This window comes from Phacochoerus africanus, chromosome 8 (genome assembly GCF_016906955.1).
Source record: "Phacochoerus africanus isolate WHEZ1 chromosome 8, ROS_Pafr_v1, whole genome shotgun sequence".
NCBI classification, from domain to species: Eukaryota; Metazoa; Chordata; class Mammalia; order Artiodactyla; family Suidae; genus Phacochoerus; species Phacochoerus africanus.
In genome coordinates, this window is record NC_062551.1 from 97,608,132 (window position 1) to 97,631,134 (window position 23,003).

The 23,003-nt window shown below is 46.5% G+C and overlaps 1 protein-coding gene across 3 annotated transcripts in view; it reads right to left on the reverse strand.

Annotated features, from left to right (window-relative positions):
- The window catches only part of APCDD1 (APC down-regulated 1), a 34,375-nt gene extending 27,340 nt beyond the window's left edge, over positions 1-7,035 (reverse strand). For 2 of the 3 annotated variants that reach the window (XR_007136627.1, XM_047793691.1), the window contains exon 1: positions 6,788-7,035. Coding sequence is in view for 2 of the 3 variants with exons in the window: in XM_047793691.1 (XP_047649647.1) it covers positions 6,788-6,845 (58 nt within the window). In the remaining variant the exon portion in view is untranslated. The remainder of the gene's footprint in view (positions 1-6,787) is intronic. The other variant, XM_047793690.1, reaches the window with a different exon arrangement.
- Between the last annotated feature and the right edge of the window lie 15,968 nt (positions 7,036-23,003).

A 23,003-nucleotide genomic window follows, 5' to 3' on the forward strand; every position in this document is an offset into this window, starting at 1 on the left:
ATCCTAATAGATAGTAGGTGGAATGAGAGAACGCTAATAGAACACTTAATAGATCCTTAGTAGGTGGAGGGAGAGAACGCTAAATAAGACCCTTAGTAGCTGGACATATAGCACACCTAATAGATCCTTAGTAGGCAGGCATACAGAACGCTTAATAGACCTTTAGTAGAAAAACAGAGAGAATGCTAATAGAATGCTTAGTAAATCCTTACTAGATAGAGGGAGAGAATGCTAATAGATCCCTAATGGACATACAGAAAGCTAATAGACCCTTAGTAGATGGACATACAGAACACTTAACAGATGCTTAGTAGGCAGATGGAGAGAATGCTAGTAGGTCCTTAGTAGACAGAGGGAGAGAATACTAATAGACACATAACAGGCAGAGGGAGAAAACATAATGGACTCGGTATGTCTGTGCGCATGTGTGTGAATGCTCAAGTGCAAGAATGACCTTCTCCCAAGGAATAAATCACTCCACACAGTAATCCTAAATAACTCCAGAATCGTCTTAACTACTAGTATAATTGCAAATCTACTTTCCAGGGAGTGAAAACTCCTGAAGATATCAAATAAAATCAGATACTCCAAAATGGGTGGAAGCACAGGATTAACCATTTATGCAGGAATCTGTTCCCTAAGGATGAGGCCTGTGGGGCCATGTGACTGTCTGCATCATGGAAGTCACCAGCCTCAGCACAGGTGTCACAGGGGACAAAAGCACTCCTTCTAGGCCACCCACAGCCATGCATATTCCTGTACCCACATGGTCTCCAAGGAGCCAGGCCACTGACAGGGACTAGACAGGCACAGGGTATGGGGGACGGAGTCAGCCTTAACCCCTCCCTCCATCAGGCTGCTGAGAGCCTACTGTGTGCCAGACTGGCTTCGAGGCCTGCACCTCGCTGACACGTGCAGGGAAAAGGGAGGGATGCGTGGCAGGCGTCTGAGTCCCTGAGATTTCAATACCATTTAAAAAATCTGAATCATACCCACATCCTTGTCAGCTCTTCACTGTCCAGCTAGATCCAGAACCCGGAATCCCAAACCACTTACACAGAATAAAGCTGGTTGGGAAGGAAACACTTTCCAGGCACCCTTGGGACTAAAATCCTCTCTGATCTGGTGAATCATCACATATGTACTTTAATGCTTAAAAAATACAATAAAGAAGGCCAAATAAAGAAAATGTCAAAAGCTTCACAGTGGTTGTCTCGGGAGGGTCTCTGAAAGGTCCTTCTCCTGGTCCTTTCACGTGTCTCTGCACCTCATACAACGTGACCTGTGTGCCTGATACCCAGAACAAGAAAGCACCTCAAGTTGGAACTGGTGAGACCCACAAAAACACAGAGCAGGTAAAATGGGAGCGATTAGAGTAAATGCAGGTAATTACTTGGCCATGAAATTGCCCTGCCCCATTAACTGAGCTGTCGTTACTGTAAGTGTGGCCTTTGAAGTGGAGGCAGGTACGAACCACCAGCATAGCCTTTCAAATTTTGGAAGAAAAGCCAGAGTTCACTACCACACAGGCACCCACACTTACCATGCTCTTGTTTTTATTTCCACGTTTTTTGAGATAAAAGCTGAGAGCTGCTTTTGCCAATCTTTAAAACTTCTCATCTAAAAGTATTTTCCCTTTATGAGAAATATAAGATTTCAAGTTCCTGGCTTCACTTAACTTTAGGTGAAAATGAGGTCATTTTCTAAGTCCTTTTCTTCTAGGCCATGGTCCCCAGAAAGACACTGGTGTCAAATGACAGCTGGGCCTGCAGCTATGGCTACAGCCACATCCATGCTCTTCATCACAGTCATGTGTGTGTATGTGTGTGTGCGCGTGTGTGTGTGCACGCACGTGTATGATGTGTATATCTATATGCATGGTATGTGTGTGTCCATGGTGTGTGTGTCTGTGTATATGATGTGAGCATGGTATGTGTGCTGTGTATGTGTGTGTACCTGTGTGTGCATGGTGTGTATTGTGTGCATTGTGTGTGTCTGTGTGCATGTGTTTATATGCATGGTGTGTGCTGTGTATGTGGTGCATGTGTTTGTGTGCATGGTATGTGTTGTTTGTGGTATGTGCGTGCATGGTGTATGTTGTGTGTGATATGTGTCTGTATGAATGGTGTGTATTGTGTGTGCGTGTTGTGTATGTGTGTGTGCATGATGTGTTTATGTGCATGGTGTGTGTTGTGTGTGTGTGTTGTGTCGGTGGTGTGTGTGTGTTCATGGTGTGTGCATGTGTGTCTGTGTGCATGTTGTGTGTGGGGGGGAGTGCTGGGATTACCTGCAGGGAAGAACACGGCAGTCAACAGCAGTGTGCCCGCCTCCCAGCTCTGGGCGCTCCAATATGCTTTCCCCCTCACCCCTGGGGAGTCTCAGGACGCTTCAGGAAGGGGGACTGCCCCTTCTCACAGCCCTGGCCCCAGCCAGCAGTGACACAGGCACCCAGGAAGCCCCTATAAACATATCAGTGGACTGAATGGTTGGCTGAAGGAACGAAGCAGGAAAACCCTGAGAGAGCAGAACACCCTCGGGACCTCAGGGTGACACTATATCCTTTCTCAAACCTGGATCCCTACCCCAAGACTGTCCAAAATAATTTTATTCCCAAATTGAAAAGAACTGAACAGCCTATATGCAGAACAGCAAGCTCTTGCACAGCAAGAGCTCACGCTCACGTGACGCAGGTTTTTCCTGGGATCACGTCTATTCCATGCAGAAGCCACTAAAGACTCCCTTTGCCAGGTGAGTTTCCCTCGGATGCACATGATCACTAACGTGTCTTTTCCTATTTCTAGCCCTACATATTTTATGCCTCCCTTTAGTTGTTTCTATCCAGTTGTCACCAGCGCTCCCTAACAGTATGTAGCATCTGCATACTCCTCTTCGGGGAGGAAGAGAAGGTACGTGGCTAGGATAGGCCAGCTCTGCCGCGTGCTTGGGACTCTTCAGCTTCTCTTACACACGAATATTTACCGTCTGCCAAAGATGCTCCCTGTTACCAACAGGTGAGTCACATTTCTTTTCAAGATTATACTTTATGACTAAGTGGGGGGGGCCGGGGTGAGGTGCAGGAAAGGCAATATTTGCTTGGCTACAAAAACTGTCTTTGGTAAAATGATATTGCCAAGATTCTGTTTTACCCTATTGCGATGTTTCCTCACATGGTGTTGGTTAAGCTATCATTTGGTCATCCACACAGCTTTTTTCTTTTTCTTTTTCAGTTTTAATAGAATATTTTTGAGTAAAAGGAAATGGTTCTGAAGTGTCTTCCCCTTTCAGAAAAGTCAATGAATTCTACAAAAAGTAAACATCACCCCAACATCAGCCCCCAGACTTAAACGTTTCCATTAGCAGATAGGACGAAGACTTTGGGGGCATTAAAGCACTGCTTACTGCAAATATCTCATGTTGATCTGTGCTTCTGGAGCTGCATGATTTCTGTGGCTTTTCATTTACGCAAAGAAAACAGTGACAATGGATCGCCCCCAGCTGCATACCTCCATGACACCCAGTGGATTTTATTTGGATTAAGAAATGCAGTTGTTTTCAGAAGCTGCAGGAGAGGAAAGTAAAACTGCCATGTATACTTTTATGTCGGCACATTTTGAACCTGGGTCTCACACTACATTTACAGTTTTTAAAAAACAGCAAAAACAAACAATGGGCTCCAGTCTCACCAGACCCTTACTTACCCACCAGTAGGACCTAGGTCATGATTTATGATGTGCATGAGTGGAAATAAAAGGAACCCCCAAACTGAACAAAGATCGGATGCCAAACACAATAAACAGTTTCTACAATGTCCACTGGGAATCTTCCTGAAGGACTTGTGCATTTTTAATCTTATTTTTATGTATTTATTTTTAAATTTTATGGCCACATCCATGGCATATGGAAGTTCCCAGGCCAGGTGTCGAATCCAAGCCATGGCTGCAGCAATGCCAGATCCTTTAACCCAATGTTGCCTGGCTGGAATCAAACCCACACCTCCTCAGCGACCCAAGCCCCTGTACCATGGCAGGAACTCACGTTTCAATTTTATTAATGAGACTTATTAGTGTAACAAATAATCTATAAATGATGTCAGGAACTAAATTTATTACAGTCTGTCCCAAGTACATTCATAACCATAACAAATGTGTATTTATCTACTAATCATTCTCATAACAGTGTCCTACGGTTAGCAAAATAAAATGCCTATGTATCAGGAACAAAAATCAAGCAATTCTAAGAAAAGTCCAGGTAATTTCCTTCAAGCTGATGACTTCTGTTGAAATATATGCTCAAGGTCCATCTGCTACTAACAGAATTTTTAAATGCTTACAAAATCCCTAACTACAGAGGAAGACACACTCTCAAGCCAGTCTCATGGGTTAGGCTGATTAATACCCATTTTCTGTTAAAACTACTTCAACCAAGTAAAAACCAGGTAGAAAACGGGGAAGGAGAGAATACCTAATTCTTCCCTGGTTCTTTACGTTATCCTAGTGAATCACGACAAGCCTCTCTTAAATGGCAGAGATTTATACACAGAAGGACCATTCCCTTGCTTTCTCTCCCATGTTGGAGGTGGATGCTCCCTGTAGGATCAAAGCTCATCTGTGGGCAACCTCAGTGGCTCAGTGGTAATAATTTTGCCACTGCAGAAATGGGATAATTTTTTGTAGGGTTATCCCATTAAACTTTGCAAACCTATTTTTTTTTTTTTTTTGCTTTTTAGGGCTGCACCCACAACATATGGAAGTTGCCAGGCTAGGAGTCGAATCAGAGCTACAGCTGCTGGCCTACGCCACAGTCACAGCAACGCGGGATCCAAGCCGCGTATGTGACCTACACCACAGCTCATGGCAATGCTGGATCCTTAACCCACTGAGTGAGGCCAGGGATCGAACCTGCATCCTCATGGATAGTAGTCGGATTCGTTTCTGCTGAGCCACGATAGGGACTCCCCAAACCTCCTTTTTTAATTTGATATCCTCTTTGTCATATGCACACATGTGAGCACATGCACAGGGGCTGGCCCCACCGTCCTTCCTTTCAGAGTCAGTGGCTCACCCCTGCTTCCTTACTCCCTGTTGGCACCCTGTTCTCCCAGCACCAGCACTGCCATGTCTGGGTAAGCCCCTGATGCCAAGGAGTTCAGGATGACTCGGACAGGAATTTGGCGATCTGGGCTATACTCGAACCTCGCTAAGGATATACTTGGATTCCGCTTACCAGCTGTTATGATCCCAGCTTAGACTATGGTGCAAGAAGTGTGGTTACAACATCCACTCAAAACAATCCTCTCAAAATAAGGAGGACAAGCTCAGCACTAAGGGGCCCAGGTTGCGTCTCTGAGGATGGTTTTGTAGTCCAGAACGCAATGGTTTTATGCAAAAAATTCTGTTTATACGAAATGTTCACGTAATTTTTCATTTTCAAGGCATCTGCCCATCTGACTTTTTCTTCACAGATATTACAACAGAATTTTTAGGGGACATTTTTCCCTGTTTCATCTCTCTCTGCCTCTTGTTTCTGGTGTGTGTGGCAGCTGCTGTTTGATCTGTCCACTGGCTCTGATTTGTTTCATGTTTCAGCCAAAGATTAAAACTGCTCTGTAATTCTAAGCAGATGGGCCTAGGAGTGCAACCCTATAATTATACCTTCTCTCTCTGGCCCTGGAACTGCAAGCCTTCCATCCTGACTTTGAAAGTCTGGGATCACAGAGGCTCAGAGTACACCTTGGCCACCAGGCAGGTCTGGCCCAGCTTGGCTCATGTGCAGGCCTGGGGAGCTGTGCTGTCCACACCACTGGCCCCAAGCAGGACTTCAAAGAAAACAGCAGCACAGAGCTCCAGGTTACTGTCTCCTTCCTTTCCTAGATCATCTGACATGGGGCACTGCCTGCTCCTTAGTGCCACCTAAACGCATTCTGAACCTGGATCCAGCTGCAGGTCTCACTCAGAAACCCAGAGGCCAAGAGGGTTCCGGGTGTCCAGAGGTTTGGGGTGGTCGCCCGGGTAAGAGGCAGCACAGCTCTGCTCCTGGTGGAGACTCTGCTTAGGGAAAGCTGGCTCAGGACATGCTACTCAGACCCTGTCCCCAGCCTCCAGCAAATGTGCCCCCCACCCCCACCCGAGTTGCAGTGCTGTCTTATTTTTCTCAGTGCAATTCCTGGAACTCTTTGAAAGCCCGCAGTTCGAGGGTTTACTAGAGCCACTGAGAACATGTGACACATGAAACACAGAAACAAAACGACCAAGAAGAGCGGGAGGGAAGCGAGCTCAGGTCGCTGGGAACTTAGGAGACTGGATTTAATTACTGCACTTTGGCTACTAGGGGGCCCCTGCTCCCTGAAATTCGTCCAGAGAACCTACCCCTCCACCTAGGAGAGACCCCTCCCCACCCCTCAACACACAGTCCTCAAAGGGGCGCACGCAAACACCGCGAGCTCCTTTCCCCTAAAATGACCAGTTTCTCTGTACAGTCCCCCCCCACCCCGTCCAAAGCTTGGACCCCAGCAAGAGCCCCTCCTGCGCTCTGACACTCTGCAAAAGGTCGCACAGCCTGCAGTTTCAGGACGGTTTATAGTCTGAAGCTCCCAGAATGTCCACAAGTGTCCGTTGGAACTTGGAGATAAAGTCTGTGTGAGAGCGCAGCCTTTCAGAGAGAGAAGCCCCGCGCCCGGCAAGGCGAGCCTCTTCCTGGGCGCCCAGGAGAGGGCTATGCGGACGCGGGGGTCCCCTCGGCTCTAGGGGTCCCGTCAGGTGCCCTCGGTTCCGGGCCCCCCCGGACTCACCGTGAAGTAGGAGGGCCGGGAACAGGGATGTGAGCAGGAGGCGGCGCACACAGGACATCTCCAGGCCTCCTCCGGGGCCGCCAGCGCGCGCCGCACCGCCCGCCGTCCGGGGACCCAGCTCCCTGGGACCCGCCTGCAGCCCGGGCGGCGCGGCCCGGCGGCGCGGGGACAGGGCCAGGCCCGCGCTTCAGGCGACCGCAGAGCGCCCCATGCCCGGCCTGGACCCTCGGTTCCCGGCCTCCCGCCCCGCGCCCGGCCCTGCGCGCCCGGCCGCCCCGCGCCCGCCCGGCCGCCGCCGCCGCTTCGCGCCGCACTGCCCGCCGCCGCCGCCGCTGCCGCCGCCGCAGCTCTTCTTCATATTTCCAGGGCGCCGCCGCGGGAAGGGGGCAGGGGCGGGGCCTTGGAGGGGGCGGGGCGGGCCTGGACGGGGCGGGACGACGTGGGCAGGGCGGGGCGGGGCCTGGACGGACGGGGGCGCCTCCAAGGACCGGAATCCTTGGGCTTCAAAGAGCGCTAGGTACCGCCGCTGCAGCTCCTCCGTGTCGTCTCTACCTCTTCTCTTCGTGCCTCTTACGCTCCCTGCGCCCCACCCCCGGCAGCTCCAGATGCCTGTCGTCCCTCCGTAACAGCCTCACCCAGATTCACCGTTTGTGAAAGGTGTTCCAAAAGGGGTGGGGGCGCTGCAAGCCCAGGGTCTCCAGTGCGGTGGAAGTTAAGTTCTCGATCAAACCATGGGGTCTGTGTGTATGCCCTCCCTCACGGGAGAAAGAGGGACGGGCATGGAGAGAAGAAAGCAGGAAGAAGAGGTCACGAAAACCTCTCTGAGTGGGAATCCCAAGCGCCGCGTCCGATCCCAGCATCCCTACTGGGAAGAGTAGGAGATCATTCCTTCCTTTTACAGGAGGTGAGGGCTTGTTGGGATGAGGAAGACGTCTCAGAGGATCACCCCCTGTTGCTCCTCTTCCCCTCTGTGTCAGCCTAGATCTTGATTCTGTTTATGGTATGCGGGTCTTCAGTTCCAGGTGCAGGGTTCGGTCAAGGAGGCTCCCCTGTTGGCAGATGTACCTCGAGCTCTTTTTCTCTGCTGAATCTGGAGGTCTCTTCACCGAGCTTCTCCAGGGCCATGCGGGGCTCTCAGGGGGAAGTTTGTCATCCCCCAGGCTAGCTGAATGTCACCTCTTCACATTGCATGAGCAGCTGCCAGGGACCACATGGATTCAGGATTCTTCTGGTGTTTTTCACAAATAAAACACTTAAAAAAAAGAATACCCAGCTTCCAAGAGAGTTGTCTGCCCCTTTGAACAATGTAATAATTCAACTTCTTGTGCTGTAGACATTCAAAACTAGCTGGACCTGAGCACATGTGTAAGAGTAAGATAGATGAGGATACATGTGAGTTTCCACTTCTTTTTTTCCTGAGAAAGCCAGAGGTCTTTTGAAGTGATGGTGCTGATACTGTTTGATGTGCTTTATTTTACCACCATCATTATCTTTCCATCTTTAATAGAAGGGTTCATAACATACACCACCTGCCTACCTCATGAGGATGTTGTGAGGATTACATGCTGATGTTTGCAAGTCTTGAAGATGAAAGACTCCCTCCTGTGAAACAAGGGACTGTTGCTGTCATAAAGCCTGGTAGCAGGAGCATGTTTGAGTCCGGGATTGCTGTGCACGTTTTCCAATTGCATGCTTGTCTCTGTTACTAGGTATGGGTAGCAGATTATGACTTGTGGGATTTGAATGTTGTCCAAGGGTCATTCAGGTTTAAAACAGAAACTTAACTTCCTTGTAAATGTTAGGCAGTTGGAAATGATGTAAACAGCATATTTGGCTGCTCAAACAGAACTTAGCCTTGTCACCAAGAACACACATTGGGCGGTGTCTGGCTTTTCTATGCCTTTAGTCATTTGATGCCTTTTAGTCTATCAGGGAATATTTGAAACAAGCAAATGATGAGAGAGTGTTAGGGATGGTATGTTTATGTACAAGCACCTGGGCTGGTCATAATTGAAATAGGTCATTCATCACATGTTAGCAGAACAATTAGGTAACACATAAAAAATCATTTGATCCTGTTATTTAAAAGAAGGAGAAGAAAACCAACAGCCCAGCCATCATTTGGTGTCATCTCAACAGTCAAAGTGATTCCATTTTTGTTTTTCCAACTGGTTTTACTGCTGTGGTAGAAACAGAGCCAGAATGATGTCGCCAGTTTGAAATTTGTTTTGCCAGCTTATTTTCCACATGCGGTGTCATTGATTTAAATTCTCGACCCTCAACAGCCAGCCAGAGTCACTACTCCCAGAAATGCCCCCATGGCCTTCCGCCTGTCTGCAGGGTGGGACTTGTTCTTGATGGAAGACTCACTGTCTGCTTGATTTTACTTTTGCTGTCAGTGTACTCACTTCTGGAAGAAAATACTTTAAAAAAAATACAGTTTAAGTATGGCTTAGACAGACTGTATGCTTAGAGTAACAGAAATGGGAGAAGGGCATTTCCAGGAAGGTAATGGGCGAGGGGGTATGAGCTCTATCCCAGAATCTGGCCCGCTGAATCTAGCACAAGGAACTTCCCTGGGCCACTTCTAAGAACCCAGCCTTGAGCAGGTCCTGGTGAGAATGGAATAGTCCCCAGTTACCTTGCCCAGCTGAGGACAAGATACCCCTTGAAGCATCCACTATGCATGTTGGACTGTTTGGAGCTATTCATAAATAACTTTTGTCATGCTGATGGGGAAGAAGAAACTCACAGGGGCTGATTCCCAGCCACACGGCAAGTCAGAGGCCCACTTGGAACCCCATGATTGTTCGGTCACCAGCTCACAAGGCTGCTCACATGTTTACCCAGTGGTCTTTTCCTACATACACTGCAGATCCTAAGAGCCTCTATAATTGGCTCAGTCTTTGGGAACAAGCCCTTTGCTCTCCCCCAGTAACTCTGAATCATGGGATGGACTGTTCTGGGCAGAGCTTGGGTGGTCACCTTGGCTTGATTTTCTTGGGAGCGTTTTTAGGGAGCCCATCTTGATTTTTTAGGGAGCAAAGAGCAGTAGACAGTTCGATTTCATCATAACCTTGGGAGCACAAGGATCAAAGTCTCTTAAAAAGTCCTGTGCTGCAATTGGTTTCCTAAGGCAGCCTGTGAAATTGACCAAAAGGCGTGCAATCCTGCAAGTCATGTGGAATGTCAGAGACCCCAGGTTTCAGTTCTTAAAGAAAATGATAGTTTTAAGAAGGGTCAGAGGAATTAAAATATCAGTTAAAAAATGTGTCTAATTGTGAGTATAGTTGAAAACATTTTCCTGCCTCTGCATCATCCTCCAAGGTTGGGAAATGGCACTGGGAATAGACTTTTCTCTAAATTTGCTAGATGTCAGTGCCAAGCCCAGGACACTGTGGTGATTCCTTGGGGCAGTAAGGGCCTGGAGGACAGGAATGGAGCTGGGTCACCTCTCTATACCTTTGAGCACCTGAGACCCTGTTTCCAGTATTTGGCCCCCAGCAGGGCTTCTGTAAATGATAAAGACATTACATTTTAAAAATCCTATACAGGAGTTCCCGTCGTGGCGCAGTGGTTAACGACTCCGACTAGGAACCATGAGGTTGCGGGTTCGGTCCCTGCCCTTGCTCAGTGGGTTAACGATCCGGCGTTGCCGTGAGCTGTGGTGTAGGTTGCAGACGCGGCTTGGATCCCGCGTGGCTCTGGCGTAGGCCAGTGGCTGCAGCTCTGATTCGACCCCTAGCCTGGGAACCTCCATATGCCGCGAGAGCGGCCCAAGAAATAACAAAAAGACAAAAAAAAAAAAACCAAAAAAAAATCCTATACAGCTTCCTCAGAGACACAGCTAATAAAATTATCCTGAGGCATCCTTAGAAAGGGACGTCCTTCTGGGTTATAGTTTTAAAACAGGTATATTAAGACAAACTCTATTTTGAAAATAACATGCAGTTTAGATGTGTTTCTGGACGGCACGATCTTCTGCTTAAGAAATTAAAGGTTAAATTCCATTTCATACTCATGGTTGTGATCAGAGAAAATCACTAAAAGGTCTGTGAGCTTAGTGTCTATTTCTTCCTCCATCTGTCCATCCATCAACAGGTAATGACCAACTGCTGATCAGATACTGATGTACACCATCCAAGGGACCACGAGGGTGACTCAGCCTAACCATCCCTTCACTCTGTGTCCCAAGTTTGTTTGGGGAGCTGGTGACAAGACTGAGGACCCTTCCCACTGAAAGAAAATGCGAGCTCACCTAGGGGCAAGAGGCAATAAGGGATCTGAGTAGCGTTTGTGTCTATACTTTCATGTGCCTCTTATAATAGTCTTTCCTGTAGCACTGGTTGCCTTGTGTGTCCACTGCTTTATCTGCTTAACTTGATGACTTGGTTCTTTGAGGGCAGGAAGAAAATTGGGTATTATGTTTCACCTCCTCCCCCATCCCCTTCACAAGTCTTTCCATAATGGGCATTTGTTGGGCTGGTAGATGAGGCAGGATAAGATCAGAGCATCAAGAAAGGGTCTTTATGAGGCCGACATTACCCCCACGCCACCGCAGTGCACAACTGCAGACATAGGGAGACACAAAAGCAGTGGCATTCAGCCCAGGCTGGCCCAAGGTTGTTAGGGCACTCATAGCAACGCTCAGACATGCTTGACACATGAGGGGCGGGATGGCGCCCTTGTTAGGGAGCCAGAGTCACTGGGCTCCAGTCCTTCAGCTGCAGGGCCTTGGGCCAGCCACTTAACACAGCTGTACATAGGGGCCAGGGGAGCCTAAGCACTGTGTAAGTGTACCCTAAAAATAGCCCACAGAAACTGAGCACCACTGGCTAAACCACATGATGAAATTCCCTCCCCCCCAGATTGATTTTTGGTAGGGGAGAGTGTGAGAAAACTCAGCTTGTGGCCCTCCAAAGGAGAAATGTCTATTCAGATTACCTACAATTTAATGGGGAGGGTGGGAACAATTAGGAATAAATCTAGAAGGTTTCCTGGAGGGGCAACAATGCAAAGAAGTTTGAAAAAACCAGTGTTAAGGGAAGAAAGCATAAGATGAGTCCTATTATAAGGAAACGTATAACAAATATGTATAATAACTTCAAATGTAGAATTCACCCAATGTGTTTTGAGTACATGAAATCAAATTCATTTTACTTCAGCTGGCCATCTGGAGTGGCCTTCTCCCATCTGGTTACCTCATCATGACATCACATTCAATGTTGTTTATCTTTGATCTGAACACTCAGCTATTAACTAGTCTCTCTTTAGAGATGGGAACACTAAGGCCAAAGAGATTGAGTTGTTGGCCTAAAAGTCCCACAACTTTCTAAGGGCAGGATCAGTAGGTTTTCTTACTCTCAGGAGGCTTCTGCTCTCAGGCTGTACCACAGACAAGCACACAGATACATAAATACATTTTACCTCTCAGAAGTAGAGAATTGATTTAGATTTTTTTTTTGTCTTTTTATAGGGCCGCACCCACGGCATATGGAGTTCCCAGGCTAGGGGTCCGATGGGGGCTACAGCTGCCAGCCTACGCCAGAGCCACAGCAACGCCAGATCCGAGGCGTGTCTGCAACCTACACCACAGCTCACAGCAACACTTAACCCACTGAGCAAGGCTAGGGATTGAACCCACAACCTTATGGTTCCTAGTCAGATTCGTTTCTGCTGCACCACTACGGGAATTCCTAGATATGTTTTGATACATTCAATCTCAAAGGATCGGCTAGATAGGCTATCTGGACTTTAGTGTTTGGGCCTGCAGTTCACTGTCTTATGTGTAAAATATCCAAATAGCCTAGTTTTTAGAACAGACAGGATTGCAACCTGTAAAACAGGCAGGTCGACCAGAGAGTCACTGAAATGCTGTGAGTCTGTGAACATCTCAGGACCTTCCTCATTAGAACGTGCATGATGATGTTACCGTGACTTTGGCTGTGAGCATCAGAGTGACGAGCTATGTAGACCTGCCCACGGCAGTCACATTCCATCTACCTAAAGTTCAGGTCTCCAAAGCAGGGCTGACCTTAAACACAGCCATCCTCTGGACCACCAAGTTTGCCATCACCAAGTCCAAGGTGATGCCTAATGTGCACATTTGTGAAACACACTGTAGTTCTCGAAAGGCTTTCCAATGCACGATCTCCTTTGATCTCCATGCACTTCTGTGAAGCCAGGGCTGTTCTGACGTGGGCAAGTGACCTTGAGGTCTGGAGAGGTGGCCCGTGTCTGTGCTAAGATCTCCCACCAACACACAATGTTTCACAATGTTGCCTCTCCGCCCACGGTCGGTGTATACTTTATTCCTGTCCAAACACATCAGGCCCTAACTTAGAACCTGTTTCATTTTCCTATACATATTCTGATGTCTTTACTGCCTCTCTCCTTATGAAGACAGCAGGGGAAAAACTTTTACAAACAGACACAAACACTCAAAAAGCACTAGAGTTCAGCTGAAAATAAGTTAACCGAATACATCTAGGAAAATGACATGTGTATCTAGTTTTTTTTTTCTCAGATTTTTGTCTCCGGATTTTTCATATGCTTTAGCCCAGTGCCTCAGTTAGCAGCTCTTCACAGACTCACAATGGATGGGATGAAGCAAAAAGTTCTACTCGAAGGCACCCCAGTGATAAGCTGCCAATACTTTCAGCAAATCAGGGTGGAAAACAGACAAAGAGGTAAGAAACTGGGTCAAGGGCACCAATCAGGCTCACAGCACAAGAGGCCAACATCCTTTGATTTGGGGTGGAAATCTGACCAGCTGAAACCCCATACTTCCTGACGTCCTGGCAGAGACAAGGTGGTCAGATTTCTGTAGACATCAGGTTAAGGTCTGGGACCCCCTTTGTCCCTCGTCCTTCACGTTGCTCTGAGTGCCGAGCTCTGGCTGCCCCTGAATGAACTCATCCAGTCCCTGTAACTGTTATGTGACAAGCGGTTACCACCCCCACCTTCCCCACAAGGAAACAGAGTACCACGGGTGCCCAGAGTTCCAGTGCTGGAAAGAGGCTGGACCAGCATTCGGATCCAGGCTTTCCTGACATAGATGCTCATGCAGCCCCAGCCTCAGGCTTCTCATCTGGGCCATGGTCCTGGTAGTGAACCAGTTCCCACTTGGTGCTGGTGGATGGATTAGGGATGTGAACTAGGTGAGGCCCGAACATGGGGCGTCCTGGGAGGACACTCACTGATGCTCAGGACTCAACCTGTAGGAGTCTGCGGGGCTGCAGCTGGGATTTCCTCCTTTTACACCCCCTATTGTGACTCCCATTATGACTTCCTCCCAACAGGCTAAGGAAGAGTTTTTGTGTCTCTTGGAGTCATTTATCCATTAATGTGCATTTATTTAGCACCCACTGTGTTTCAGACACTGTCTACCTAAAGTCACTGGTGTGTTCACCAGAAAAAGCAGAGGAGCACGATTAGATGACATTGTCACAAAGATGGACTCCCACCACCTTCTCCCTGAGCTGCCCCGCTCAGCTCTCATCCGACAAAATTCCTTCCTTCACTCTGTCCTCCTCAAGGACCCTCCTGTCTTCTGCCCTTCGTGCTTAGCAAATCGAGACTTGAACTCACAAAACCATCCATAACTAAAGCATAGGTAACACATCGGAAGTGTTGGCTTTTAAACTGCAGATGAAACCGGAGCAGGGTAGAAGTGGGAAGGAATTTCCGGGATGGTTGGGGGCACAAAGCACATCCAGTGCCATCTGGAGCAACCAGCCCAGCCCAGATGCATTGTGCCTTTACCGGAGAGCCTTATCAGGGCTTGTGTGAGAAACAAAGAAAACCATAGAAAAGATCAATGAAACAAAAAGCTGGTTCTTTGAAAAGATCAAAAAAATTGATAAACCACTAGCCAGATTTATCAAATCAATAAAATTTAGAAATGAAAAAGGAGAATAACGGACATCACAGAAATACAAAGGATCATAAGAGACTACTATATGCAACTATATGCCAATAACATGGAAAACCTAGAAGATATGGACAAATTCTCAGAAAAGTACAATCTTCCAAGACTAAACCAAGATGAAATAAAAAAAGATGAATGGACCAATCACAAGAACTAAAATTGAAACTGTGATTAAAAAACTTCCAACAAACAAAAGTCCAGGACCAGATGGCTTCACAGGAGAATTCTATCAAACATTTAGAGAAGAGCTAACACCTCTCCTTCTGAAACTATTTCAAAAAATTGCAGAGGGGAGTTCCCGTCGTGGCGCAGTGGTTAACGAATCCGACTGGGAACCATGAGGTTGTGGGTTCGGTCCCTGCCCTTGCTCAGTGGGTTAAAGGATCCGGCGTTGCCGTGAGCTGTGGTGTAGGTTGCAGACACGGCTCGGATCCCGCGTTGCTGTGGCTCTGGCGTAGGCCGGTGGCTACAGCTCTGATTCAACCCCTGGCCTGGGAATCTCCATATGCCGCGGGAGCGGCCCAAGAAATAGCAACAACAACAACAACAACAAAAAAGACAAAAGACAAAAAAAAAAATAATAATAAATAAATAAATAAAAAATTGCAGAGGAAGGGATACTTCCAAACTCATTCTATGAGGTCAATTTCACTGATGAACATTGATGCAAAAATCCTCAACAAAATACTAGCAAACCGCATCCAACAATGCATTAAAAGGATTGTACATCATGAGCAAGTGGGATTTATCCCAGGGATGCAAGAGTTCTTCGATATCCGCAAATCCATCAGTGTGATACACCACATCAACAAACTGAAGAATCAAAACCGTATGATCCTCTCAATAGACACAGAAAAAGCCTTTGACAAAATCCAACACCCATTTCTGATAAAAACCCTTCAGAAAGTGGGCATAGTGGGAACCTACCTCAACATAAATAAAGCCCATATATGACAAACCCACAGCTAACATCATTCTCAATGGTGAAAAGCTGAAAGAATTCCCACTGAGATCAGGAACAAGATAAGGATGTCCGCTCTCGCCACTACTCTTCAACATAGTTTTGGAAATCCTAGCCATGGCTATTGGAGAAGTAAAAGAAATAAAAGGAATCCAAATTGGAAAGGAAGAAGTAAAACTATCCCTATTTGCAGATGACATGATACTATACTTAGAGAATCCTAAAGACTTTACCGGAAAACTGTTAGAGCTCATCCACGAATTTGGCCAAGTCGCAGGATACGAAATTAATGCACAGAAATCGACAGCATTTCTATCCACTAACAATGAAAGAGCAGAAAGAGAAATTAGGGAAGCAATCCCATTTACCATTGCATCCAAAAGAATAAAATACCTAGGAGTAAACCTACCTAAAGAGACAAAAGACCTGTACTCTGAAAGCTATAAGATGCTGATGAAAGAAATCAAAGATGACACAAATAGATGGAAAGATATACCATGCTCGTGGATTGGAAGATTTAATATTATCAAAATGACTATACTACCTAAAGCAATCTACCGATTCAATGCAATCCCTATCAAATTACCAAGGACATTTTTCACAGAACTTGAACAAAATATTTTAAAGTTTGTTTGGAAGCACAAAAGACCCAGAAGAGCCAAATCCATCCTGAAAAAGAAAAATGGAGCTGGAGGAATCAGGCTCCCGGACTTCAGACTATACTATAAAGCAACAATCATCAAAACTATATGGTACTGGCTCAAAGACAGAAATATAGATCAGTGGAACAGGATAGAAAGCCCAGAATTAAACCCACACACCTACAGCCAACTCATCTATGACAAAGGAGGTAAGAATGTACAATGGAAAAAGGACAGCCCCTTCAATAAATGGTGCTGGGAAAATTGGACAGCCACATGGAAAAAAATGAAATTAGAACACTCCCTAATACCATACACAAAAATAAAGTCAAAATGGATTAAAGACCTAGATATAAGACCAGACACTATAAAACTCTTCGAGGAAAACACAGGCCAAACACTCTCTTACATAAACAACAGCAACATCTTCTCAGATCCACCTCTTAGAGTACTGACAATAAAAACAAAAATAAACACATGGGACCTAATCAAACTTAAAAGTTTCTGCACAGCAAAGGAAACCCTAAACAAAATGAAAAGACAACCCACAGAATGGGAGAAAATCTTTGCAAATGAAGCGACTAACAAGGGATTAATCTCCAAAATTTATAAACACCTTCTGCAGCTCCACACCAAAAAAAGAAACAACCCCATCAAAAAAGGGGCAGAAAATCTAAACAGACAACTCTCCAAAGAAGACATACAGATGGCCAAAAAACACATGAAAAGATGTTCAACATCACTCATTATTAGAGGAATGCAAATCGAAACCACTCTGAGGTACCACCTTACACCAGCCAGAATGGCCATCATAAGAAGTCTACAAACAATAAATGCTGGAGAGGTTGTGGAGAAAAAGGAACCCTAGTACACTCTTGGTGGGGTTGCAAATTGGTGCAACCACTGTGGAAAACAGTATGGCAATTCCTCAGAAAACTAAAAATAGAACTACTCTTCGATCCAGCAATCCCACTCCTGGGCATCTATCCAGAGAAAACTACGACTCACAAAGACACATGTACTCTGATGTTCATTGCAGCACTATTTGCAATAGCCAAGGCATGGAAACAACCTAAATGTCCATCAGCAGAGGAGTGGATCAAGAAGATGTGGTACATACACACAATGGAATATTACTCAGCCATTAGAAGTAATGAAATACCAGCATTTTTAGCAACATGGATGGACCTAGAAATTATCATGCTAAGTGAAGTCAGCCGTACAGTGAGACACCAACATCAAATGCTTTCACTGACATGTAGAATCTGAAAAAATGACAGACTGAACTTCTTTGCAGAACAGATGCTGACTCATAGACATTGAAAAACTTATGGTCTCCAGAGAAGACAGTGTGGGGGTGGGGGGATGTGCTTTGGTTATGGGATGGAAATCCTGTGAAATTGGATTATTATGATAATTATACAACTACAGATGTGATAAACTCATTAGAGTAATAAAAAAAAAATCAGGGCTTGTGTGGACCAGGCCCTTCACTCCCTGTGGGGGTGGAGCCAGGGGGCGGGGCCTTGGCTTTGCTGTGTTTATTTTGAACTCCAGGGAAGCCAGGGTTCTCTTTGATTTACATTATTGCTCCAATGGTTTTATTTATTATTTTTAGCTGGGGGAGGATGGCTTGGTCAGGCCACCCGAGTGCTGTCTTTTGGCTCTGTTCTAACTTGTGTTCACTAGGTCTGTTCTGTTTCCCACCTTATGTAATATAAGTTACCTGTACCACAAAGTTACCTGTGCCACACCCTCCCATTCCCACGTGAAGGCAGAGAAAGAGTGGGCCGGAGCTCAAACAGCGGCCAAGCCGTCCTGGGTTTGAGGAGTGGCTGGCTATACACAGGTGCCACCACTGCCTCCTCTCCTGTCTCTGGCCCACCTGCTCCCCTCTCAGACCAGCCCTTGGCCAGTCACTGTCTCTTCCAGGAGGTGTCACTGGGAACCAGCCTGACAGACCAGGTGGTCACCAAACCTCTCCTTGCTTTTCACTCCACACTTAGCCACGATTGCTGTATCTTCCATCTCTTGGTGGAAGTTTCTCCATCATCAGCAGCTCTGAGACTTGGGACTCCTGGTTCCTCTTCTCTATTGGTCAATGGCCTCACCCGTGAGGCCTCCTCTAGTAGACAGGAAGTGATGTGTTTCAGGAGCTGGACTACGTCCCCATAACTGAACATACTGTCAGGCTTTGTGTCACTCAAAACATTCATTCTGTGAAATGAGAAAAGGCTGATGCCACCAGGCAGTGGTACTTTGAGTCATGATGGACTTGTCAGGTCCCCAGCGGACCTCAAAATGGGTCAGCCATGCTGAAATTGGGTATGACTGGCCCGAGACTCAAGAAAATTACTCTATTTCAGCACCACCTAAGGAAAATATAAGGAGTCTGTTTTTACATCTGGGCCTTGACAAATGTCAGCTATCATACACCTCTCTACAGCTCATTGTGAAAATCCGTGTACCTGGCTTAAGCAGATGAACAGGTAGGACAGAATCTAACAGACTCTTATAATTGCTCTCTTCACTGATGGGAACGGGAGAGCCGTTAGGCAGCTGAAAGCAGAGATATTTTCTTACCAGAGTTCCAAAGTCATTTTCCCCAATTTCTATTTCTTTTGGATAAAAAGCTCTTTGAAGGTAATATAAATTGAAATAAAAAGACAGAAAACAAACAGTAAAACTAAAAACATTTCCCTGGACTGGAGTACACATTGTGACTCCTTAACTAATAAGAAATGCAAAAAGAAGTTTCTTTTAGTCCTACTGAGAGGTGGGCTGGAAAAGTTTATTTAAAATATCCCCTTTGTTTTTCTTCTTCTTTCAAAGTAGAACAACTTCTAGTAATGTGAAAATGCAGTATCTTCAACTTCTTCAGTTAATTTCAAGTAGAGACAGAAGTTGTTACAAAGGAGAAATGAAATAGTTTAGCTTTAACACATTTGTTTTTTGGGGGTGTGATTTTACTTAGAGTTCATAAAACATACCAAATGGTTGAAAACCACCCTGCAATTACAAAGAAAAATAATAACAGTATTAAACACCGGGGTTTTTTTGTTTGTTTATTTTTTGTTTTTTGTTTTTTTTTTGCTTTTTAGGGCGGCACCCATGGCATATGGAGGTGCCCAGGCTAGGGGTCCAATCGGAGCTACAGCTGCTGGCCTACACCACAGCTCACAGCAACGCCAGATCCTTAACCCAATTAGTGGGGCCAGGGATCAAACCTGAAACCTCATGGTTCCTAGTCGGATTCATTTCCCCTGCGCCATGATGGGAACTCCCTAAACATTGTTCTTGGTGCATCTTCAGGCAAATGCTAAACAATCCAGCTCTATGTGTGTGTGTGTGTGTGTGTGTGTGTGTGTGTGTGTGTGTGTGGTGCCTGCTTTCTACACTTGCAGAATACACACAATAATAGGAACAAACTGGGGAAAACCAGGATAGAACTGGGCCAAGTGAATACTGCGAGACAGTTGACAATCTCCTGTGGGCATTGGGACACTAACATTCACACAAAGCGGAAAAATATTAAAACCATATCGTGCAGAACCAGCTTGTTCTCTGAAGCACATGAAGTGTGGACAGTGTCACTAGCTTAGACAACGTGGTTTTATAAAACAAGACAAAACTGTGCACTGAACAAGCCTGGGGCCCAGGGAGGCGAGACCAGGGCTGGTGTCTGCACTGAATGAGCTTCAAGGCCCTGCTCTGTTGTCAAAGCCCACCCCCCATGGTATCCCCCAGCCTCAAGATAGATGATAAGTGGCTGTTGCATTAGGTGGCACTGATGTGAGCTGGACTGGCTGGGAGGCAGCTGATCGGACGCTTAGGGAAAGCTGGTGAGAGTCTGGTGAGCTCAGACTGACCACAGCGGCCTTAGTCACTGGTGGGGATGGGGTGCTAGCCTCCAAGGTGGGCCTTCTACGTGCTCCTGGGAAGGAGTCCCACCGCCCTGAATGGTGGAAATGGGTTTCTCTTCTGTTTCTTGAGGCTGTAGAATCAAGGATGGTTTTCCATGGAAGGTCACAGCCACCTCCACCGTGATCTGAGGTGGCCCTTGTGACAATTGTTTTTCAGACCTGCATTGTGGCAGCAGAGGTCTGAATGCTGGAGTTGAAAACTGCTCCCCTGTTAAAATCAGTCCATATGGGGTCAGACAGGGCTACTGCCAGAGCTCCTAACAAATACTTCAAGAATGATGCCCACCCCCATTTCTGCTACAGCCATGCGGCTTTGGCATCTCACCTAGGACGTGGGGACTCTGTGCTTGTGAAATGGTGACAGCAGCATGGTCCCACCCTGTATCTCGAGGACTGAGTGAGGTGATGCGGGAAGCTATGTGCACGGTGCGGACAGCAGGCTGCCTGGGAGAGGAGCTGAATGTGGCTCTGTCCACCACCTTGAAATCACGCATCTAAACTGATGGTCAGAGTGGCTGTTCTCAGCTGTGCAGAAACAGACCAGCTCTGGCAATTTAATCAGAAAGCACTGTGGGCTCTGGTAACTGAAGCCACAGACCAGACCTTGAGGATGGTCCCGTGGGCACCATAACGCTGGAGCAGGTGCCCAGCCCCTGGGGAGTGACAACTGACGGCCCCTGCCACCACACCACACTGCCCTCCAGGTGCCCTGGTCAGTACTCGCTATAGCTTCAAACCCAGGGTGGCTGGGCTGGATTAGCATCCTTGGAAATCTTGAACTTCCCCTGTGGGGAAGGATGGGCCATCTGCTTCCGCCTGTGCGCACTACTGCCTCTGGGATTTTGATTCTGCCTGGGGGTGGGGGATGGGGCGATCCCAGCCCCAGGATCTGTGGCTCTGGGAGCAGAAATGTTTGAGGACCATGGATATTCCAGAGGATCTGCCTGTAATAGACTCCACCTTGCCCAGAATGGGTGGGTCTCCTTGCAGAGGCAGTGGGAGTTGCAAGAGGGAACACATGCTGGGAGTAGAAAGCTGTGTGTGTGTACACGAAAGATGCCTCTGGGTGTTGCGGAGGGGGTCCAGGGGAAACCAGGTTGAAACCATCGCTGGTGGGGGTGGGGTGGGGGGCTTTCATCTCCAGCGGGGCTGGGTACCTGGTCTTGCATGTAGGGAGGTCTGCTCAGGGTGCGGGTCCTGCCTGTTGGCTCCAGCATCCCGGGGCCCCAACCCCATGTGCTGCTGAGGGTTGATGAGCCCACCCCCGCCACCCATTCTGCATTCTGCACCTGCTGAGGCCCAGCCAGGGAGTCCAGGAACGGTCGCCCAGCCGTTACATGCAGAGGAGAGTTCCAACCTCAGCTTTCCAGGTGTGGCCAACGCTTGCGGAATTGACCTCCTACAACATGATGATGCTTCTGCCTCTTCCCAGACCTGAGCTTGGAGACAGGAAGACAGACGTGCAGTGGCTGAGAAAGGCACTCGGAGGGTACATGTGCCCCTGCCCATGGGGGAGAGGAAGAACACAGCAGCATTTCTCCTTACTTTTATTCTTAAGTTAGATTTTCAAAGAAGCACAGTCCATCATGAGGCAAAAAGATATTGTTCGAAGTTCCCATTGTGGTGCAGTGGAAACGAATCTGACTAGGATTCATAAGATGCAGGTTTTATCCCTCGTCTTGCTCAGTGGGTTGGGGATATGGCACTGCTGTGTGCTGTGGTGTAGGCAGCAGAGGCAGTGGGAGTTGCAAGAGGGAACACATGGCGTAGGCCAGCAGCTGTAGCTCCCATTTGACCCCTAGCCTGGGAACCTCCATATGCCACCGTGCAGCTGTAAAAAGAAAAAAAAAAGATTATTTATCATTTAATGTCATGAATAATGTTCAAGATTCTATTTAGTTTATCTTCTTTTCATCCTTTTAAAAATCACAGTCCTTATGTATGATTTATTCAGGACATAGTAGAGTGATTTTTTTTTAGCCAAGATGGGTGTATGATCAAAAACTTTGACCCTTCAGCTTGAGATGTTTTATAAAACTGGAAGAAATTAGATCCCTTCCTTCAGGCCAGGGAAATGGAAGATGAGCTCTCCATTGGTTGGAGGCTGCTTTCTTTGCACCATATAAAGCTAAATTTAAAACCTCCTGGGGATTACTGAACTTTGCTAATTTTGTCTCAAATGAAAAGTTAAGGACAAAGGTTAGAGTATTAACTTGAGAAGATAAGTATAATTTTACCTGATCTCTTTATAAGTCTATTGACTATTAATTTAAAAAAATTACCTGAAAAATCCAGGGTCAAAAATAATTGGTAGAAGAAAAGTAAAAATTATAAAATAGAAATTGTTGATGCATTGAAATTGTTGTTGCACCAATGTTTTAGTAATGAACAAATAAATAAGTGAAATTGCTCATTTGCTGCATTGTAAAAATATGGAACGTTTTTTCTGTCTGAGCTACAGTGTAGTAATTACAGTGTAGTAATTATTGGCTTATTTTGTGTTTATTCAGCGAAATGGGATCGATAGCTATTTCAACATACATGATCAATGAAGATGGGTCACACTGGACAAATTCCAAAAAAAATCTCAAACTTTGCCATTAATGGCTTTAAGATAATTTAAAAATGAATTTTCCATGTCATTGACTTCAAAAACCTTCTACTTAATCTTGACCCTTAATTTCTGAGTCCTTCAGAAACCTGGGACCCTGGCATGGGGTTTGCTTCCTACTGAGTGTGGGGACATCCAGCCCAATTGCTT